Here is a 7,023-nt window from a genome sequence, read left to right on the forward strand (position 1 = left end):
CATCAAGTAAAGCGCGTTCCCGTCCCCTCTCCGATCTTCGTCTCTCACTCCGGTAGGGTGAATCATGTAATTAGAGAGCATCGTGCGTGCGCGCGCACGGTGGTTTAGGTGCTCGCGTTAATCAAGAGACAAGCGGAGTCGTGCAATTCTTGCTCTCCTCGCCAGCTCCGCGCGCTACGCCACTGCGAGAGCGCGGCGGAGGTGCATACGTAGATACGTATGAACGCCGGCCATCCGGCGCGAGAGGTCGATCGATCTCCCTTTCGTCGTTGCGCGGCCACCGTGTCGCTGCCACGCCACTTCGAGATACCCACGTAGCCGTCGTCAGCTAGTGGGGAGGCTTCGATGTCGGGTCTCGACTCCCGCTTCGGTGGTGGTGGCGGTGGTGATGGTAGGGGTGGCGGCGGCGGCGGCGGTGGTGGTGGTGGGTGGTCGCGGTGGTGGGTGGCGGTGGTGGTTGGCGGCGGCGGTGTCCTCGCCGCCGCTTCCGCAGGGTGTGGCAAGCGAGGAGAAGCGACGTCCCTCGCGCGCCGCCCTCGCCGCGTCACGAGACCCCACGGCTCGTGCGGCGGTTCGACGGGGCCGAGGGAAGAGAGAGGGCGCGATTGGCCGAGCGTCGGTTGCCGGCCTCCGCCGCCCCGCCCACCGAGACCGATCGATACTGCGCGCGCAGATCTCCACGCTGCGCGGCGCCGCCGTGCCTCCCGACGCCCGGTGGTGGGGCAGTCGCCGGCGCGTGGGAGGAGGAGCGGCCAGCCAGTGGAGTCCGGGAAGCCGAGCAGCGCAGACGCGTTGTGCGCCGTTACGTTCCTCGCAAGGGTCCAGCGATCGGTGACCGACGGCGACGACGCCCGCAGCGGAAGCGTGAGCGTTTTTTTTCGCAGCCAGGTCGTGGAAACAGTGGTCGAACTCGCGGGCAAATCCTCCGCGCGGTAACGGGATACTCGCGGAGACGCGCCTCTCTGGCTGCCGCGAGCGGTAATGTCGATGAGGAGCGCCTGGTGACAGAGAAAGAGAGGCAGGAACGCGGAAGAGACTTGACAAGCCTGGCCCGTGGTGAGGCTCTGGTGGTTCTCTCCATTTCTCTCGAGGCAGAGGAGAGGCCAAACGGTGAGACGAGAGGAAGCGCCGATCGATCAAGAAGATCGGAGTAACGAGACCGCCGGGACGCGTACGAGTAAGTGTCGTCGTGCAAGGAGGGATGCCTACGAAGGGGGAGAGGGGAAAAGCGACGGACTTCAGCATCGCGGCCATCATGGCGCCCAGGGTTTCGACCTTCGGGCATTACCACCTGCAGGGTGGCGTCGATTCTGTTTGCAGGCAAATGTACTTGTCCGACCACGCGGAATTCGACGGATCTGGATCTGAATCGCTGCTGACAGGTGAGTCCCTTTGTCTTTTAATTGATACGAAAAGTCGCCTTTTCGTCATCGAAGTAGGCGCGCGTCTTTCGCCGCGGACAGCAAAGCGCCCGTCATTTCTACGCGCTGTCGTAAGGCGTAAGATTCACAAAATTGAATACTGCGTCGAGTCGTTTTTGGTAGAAGACGCTGGTTTTTCTTTTTGAAAAGGTAAAGAAGCTACCACTGCGCTATTATGGCAGACGGTGGGGCTCTTGAAGAGCGGAGGCGAGAATCGTTTTCGGAGCAGCCTGATTTGCGCGATTAGGATGATTCGTTGCTCATCGATAATAATCAGCCGGACAGCCCGACACAACGAACGCGCTAGCTGAACGATAAGATAAAAGCGTTGACAAACAGGAAGTCTTTAGTTGCTTGGAGTTTTGCTGCCATGTCATCGGATTGTGAAATGTCGTTTCGAGGGGGAAATGCGACTGCACTCTTTTCGGTTGTCAATCGACATTTTGTGAATTTTTGCGCCCCTCGACTACAAGATGGAGGCGTCAGCGTCGATTATCCTCTCGAACGCGAGACACTCGTGGCCTGTTCCCGACATTTCCGTGGCGCGGCGCGACAATGGGAAAGCGCGAGAAGAGTAAACTGTCGCGAACGGGGAACGCGGTGTAGAAACGAAGGTGCACACCGATGGAAACGTCAGACGCTTCTGGAGTGATAAACGCGAACGCGGCTCGTTTCGCGCGTCGCTGCCGGCAGCGACGATGGTCGTAAACGGTGGAACGCACTTTGCAGCATCGTCGTAAAACAATTTAATCGTATCCTCACGGTGTCGTAAGTACGTCGTAATGTAGTCCGTCACGAAGACAGCTCCCTAATTTCGTCCGATCGGGCTACGAAAAGGTGCTCGGTGAGATTCGTTTATCTTCGTTTTCACTGCAACTGGCCGTCTCCCGCGCAGTGAGTCAGAGGACGGCTGGAGTTTTGCACCTTTTGCGCTTGAAACTGTCTGTTTCGTGGAAACATTCGTGTGATACACAAATTAAATGGCTCACGTGTGCAGATCGAAAGCAGCTTGCCGTTCCGGTTAAATTAAGGAACGGTATGGCATCACTGAAATTAAGTTTGTGAGTCTAATAAGAAACAATAGTGAGCAACATACAGTACATGTAGCACGTGGCTCACTATTATTTCTTATTGGACTTATAAACTTATGTGATGCCACGTTCTTCTTTAATTTAGCCGGAATAGCAAGCTGCTTTCGATCCGTACACGTGAGCCATTTTACTCGCGCATTACACAAATGTTTCTACGAAACAGACAGTGTTAAATGCAAAAGGTGCCGAAGTCACTCCAGCGTCCCCTTAACGGAAGTTTCGTCTTCGCAGACTCTCCTCCGCGCGAATTGGGCGCAGTTTCGCGCGGAAAAGTTGATGATTACGCGGAAAAAATATATAGCGACCGTCGGCGAAGTTGTTTACACTTTGTGTAAGACCCAGGAGTAAACCGCTGATGAAAATCGTGTACAACAATGCCCACTAACAATGCCCGGCGGGCATTAATTTATCTTATTATCCTATTTTCCAAGATTTAAATCTTGCTGTTTGTATTTTATCTCATTTATCCTGTTTCATCTTATTTTATCTCTATAATGCCCTCAGCAAGGGGCCTGAAAAAAAAATTTTCGCTACCGTGGCTAATCATGGTTTGCTAAAGGTATTTTGCCGTCGTAACTACACTGAGAAAAATGTACGATTAAATATAATCGGATAATCCAATTACATAATAACAAACGGATATATCCGATTAAATCGGATGTGATCGATTTTTCGATCAAATTTCATCGGTGCACTTCGTCGGATAAATTTCATCGGATGGATCCATAATGTAATTGGAAAACGTAATCGGAAAAAGTAACCGTCGGAAACACTATTTAATTGGTTTATCCGACGGAAATTTTTCTCAGTGTATAAATTTCTAAACCACAGCAAACCTTTTTTACTGTCGCACCTAATACAATAGGCACAGTAACAAAATATCTATCACAGCTAAATAATAGCTGTCCATATTTTATAGCTGAAATTTAGGTGCCACATGTAGGTCTTTAGTTACGGCAGCTACATTTTTCTTCCCGTGAATGCCCAAAAATGCTTAGTAATGCCCGGTAATGCCGCAAATCTGTACACCACAATGCCTTTGCCCCTCGGTTAACACGTGTTGTATTATATTTTGTTTTTGTTATGCAACATTGAGAAACGTCCCAGCAATGTTCCTCGATGTCACGCAATTTTCGGTTTCTCTGCTTAAACAATCATTTAGGACCAGAACGAGCGTTCAAACAGAAAAACCGGAAATTGTTTCACATGGAGATACGACCTTGCGAAAGAGATCAGTCTATAAGTGGACCTGTGATGAAAGAAACGAGTTAAACGTCCGACTGTTAAGTTGCTATTGTGAATCTTGAATTTTCGCCTTGGTTCTTTTCGCGTTCCTCTCCGTTTATTTACCGACCTTATCTACTCAGTTGAAAATTATTGTTACGCTTAACAGTTTAATTCCAATTATTGTCCGTGTATCTGGTAACTTGAGAAACGACACGCACTTCGTCGTGCGTCGTCGCAGAGAACTCGATTTAGCGAATCAAACCGTCTCGCGGTTATTAGCGCCGCAATAAAAGTCTTTTCGGGTTGCGAGGGGTTAAGTTACGGGTTCATCTTAGAGGTAACTGAGTTTACGATTTAACGAGCTTATTTAGAGCCCGTTGGTGTTGGAGTATACAGCAGCCCGTCCGCATTACGACGGCGCTTTTCTGTCCGACGGCGACTGCGTTTCGTCCGAGAGCGAACGGACTATTACATTTTCCCATCTGTTAACTTCAACATTTCAGCTATTAGCCTAACTGTTGGCGAAACGCGCAGGCATGCTCGAGCCTGTAATCATAGTTATCTCCGCTAATATTTTCGCAAACGCAATCGACGTATTAGCTGCGTTGATCTACACGCGGAGTTTTCTTTTAAAATATACCCTGAAAATCATGTAATCGTGGGACAACGTGGAATTTTGAAGAATTTTATGAGAGTTTGTTGAAATTTTACTAAAGTGCCTAGTAAAACTCGCAAAATTATCAGAAATGTCAGGTAAATTTTAAAAAAATCTCTCCGTGTGGAACGTAAACTTATTGTCAGAAAGGACTTTCTCCTAATCGAGTTTTGTTTTTCATAAATCAAACCAAGTATCTTGAACGTGTGGATCCTAGGATTTCCAAAAAGCTTAATTTTTTCCGCTTTAAACTTCTTAAATCCTTCAATAGTAATCTTACACGGAGAGAATGTTCTTTTAAAATTTATCCTAAAAATTATATAATCGTGGGACGACACGGCATTTCAAAGAATTTTACGAATTTTTTTTTTTTTAAATTTTACCATACACATTTCACTAGTGATTATACTTATTTACTTTACTAGTAAAATATCAAATTTAAAAAAACTCGTAAAATTCTTTTAAATGCCCTGTTGTCCCAAGATTAGATAATTTTCAGGATAAACTTTAAGACAAGATTCTCTCCGTGTGCACTCAAGATAATGATTTTTTCGGGAGTCGTTCGATAAGGGAACTAATTAAAACCACTGTGCAGTTGATTAAGTGGGCTAGTTGAGTTTTCCGCTAACTTCGGTCTAAAAACGTGGACGCGCGCCGTCCCGTTAATTGGAAATACGCGACTCGTCGCGAGCGAGCGCGCCGGAAGAAAAACGCGCCGTTTGGCAGGCCGAGCGATAATTAGCGTCCGAAATAGCGTTCGCACTCATGCAACGGGAACGTCGGGCCGCGGCTGTTGCCGGCGAATCGCTGCCAACAAATTGCGCGTAAATTTTACCTGTTCGCACCAGAATTAACGAGCCGTACGCTGGACGCGCTAAGCAGATGGTGATCTAGCGAGATCGGATTCTCGAGTCCCCCTTCGCAGATTTATAGTACTTTTCGGTGACGAAAGAAACCCGATGCAAATTGGGCACGGGACTCGTGGCCAAGAAACGCAGAACTGCGTGCAGAATTGAGAAATTACGCAAGCAGCGCCTTTTACATAAAACTGGCCTCGTTCCAATTATTCGGTGAAAAAATTTTACCTTCGTGTAACTTGAGTTGTATATGGAGTTGCCGTTTTTATCATTCTTTTCCATGTAACGTTTTTCGTGGGCGGAAGGTTGTACGATTCAACTACGGAGTATGTTTGATAGTTTGAAATGTGACAACAAAATATAACGAAAATATTGTAGAAATGAATAAAAGTGTGGAATGAAAAGACAAGAGATAAGAAAATATCGATGCGTAAACTGTATAAAAATATACGAGGGTAATATTCATTTATTCGGTGTAGCTGAACTCACTTATATCGCTTCATATACATATGTTATTTTAGTATACATTATTTCAGTATACATATGTATATTGCTTAATATACATGTGTATTTGAAAATGTATACATATGTATGTGGTTTAATATACATATGTACACTAAACTGAAGTTTCCAGAAATTTTGATGTTAAATCTTGATACATATTTCAGAAATGTTCGGTGAGAAGTTTTAGGAATATGAACGTAGCTCTGTATCTCTACAATGTAGCATCGTAGAGAATGAAAGAACTGCAGAGCTATAGAGCGAAAATTTTATGGGATATAGAACTTAAATTCTCAAAGCTCTCTCGAAGGCTTTCCACGCCCACAAATGTAGAAGTGCGTCACTCGAACAGAGCGAGATTAAAGAATTCTTTAGGGAGCTTCCGACCGAATTTTTACGAGCGCATTGCTTGCAGTCTTAGAGCTGAGAATGTCGAGAAAAATGGAAGGGCCACGTGTATCGTGCGTTACGAGAAAGTGCCGGTCTGGAAAAATTCCTATTGTAGTTTCTATGGCGAAAGAATTTGAATTATTAAACGCATGATTTTGACAAGGCCTTTACTTCAGAGAATACATAGGTATTGAAAGATTCGTTCGCGGACGAACGAGAAGTACTTCGTCCGGTCGATTCGTTTATCAGTTTGTTTTTCTATAGACGTTCATGAATCTTCAACACGTCTGTTCGAAATTATCAACAGGTCTCGTTGGTTTATCTGACTGTGTCAATATTTCGTTTAATGTGTTTAGCGGAATCTTTAGACGTGTGTAAACAAGTCGAAAGTCACGCTAACGAAAATGCAGAGTATCTGAAAGATATTACACGAAATTCTGTTCCTACAATAGTATAATATTGAAAGTGATCATAAAGTTCTATGTGATAAAGTTATTCGAGTTACGTAAGGAATTACTTAACGCCAGTAATTGATTAACCAATGTAGAAAATGGCTTGACGACCGATGGCTGGCAAATTCTAATTAAAGAGATTTACTGCGAAAAATATTACCTCGGCCTGGGTTTGAACCTGGACCTTACCTACACTGATAAAAATTTGAGCCTCACTTTACTGTGAAAATCGGTGGTCATTTTTAACCTTCGAATTACGCCGTTAAAATACGTAGTGATTTGTAATTTTACTTCAAAACGTTAAAATTACCATTCAAATGAAATTATGTTTCCGTTAAATATTTTTTCAGTTTACTGTCCGATGTTAAAATTACATGATTTATTGTAACATTCCCTTTAAGATAGTAAATTAATGGCGCGCACAGCATA

At 45.6% G+C, this 7,023-nt stretch overlaps 2 protein-coding genes across 2 annotated transcripts in view; both read left to right on the forward strand.

Annotated features, from left to right (window-relative positions):
• Nucleotides 1-345: 345 nt before the first annotated feature.
• LOC105559737 (serine/arginine-rich splicing factor RSZ22A-like) lies at nucleotides 346-1,154 on the forward strand. The gene is made up of 2 exons (XM_012008262.1): nucleotides 346-494; nucleotides 674-1,154. The coding sequence occupies exons 1-2, from the start codon at nucleotides 346-348 to the stop codon at nucleotides 1,152-1,154; spliced, it is 630 nt and encodes a 209-aa protein (XP_011863652.1).
• Nucleotides 788-7,023, forward strand: part of LOC105559733 (T-box transcription factor TBX20-like) — a 70,368-nt gene continuing 64,132 nt past the window's right edge. The window contains exon 1 of the mRNA XM_012008256.1: nucleotides 788-1,382. Coding sequence (XP_011863646.1) covers nucleotides 1,202-1,382 — 181 coding nt within the window. The 5' untranslated portion in view covers nucleotides 788-1,201. The remainder of the gene's footprint in view (nucleotides 1,383-7,023) is intronic.

Source organism: Vollenhovia emeryi, unplaced genomic scaffold (genome assembly GCF_000949405.1).
Source record: "Vollenhovia emeryi isolate VEMERY1.0 unplaced genomic scaffold, V.emery_V1.0 DF939256.1, whole genome shotgun sequence".
Lineage (NCBI taxonomy): Eukaryota > Metazoa > Arthropoda > Insecta > Hymenoptera > Formicidae > Vollenhovia > Vollenhovia emeryi.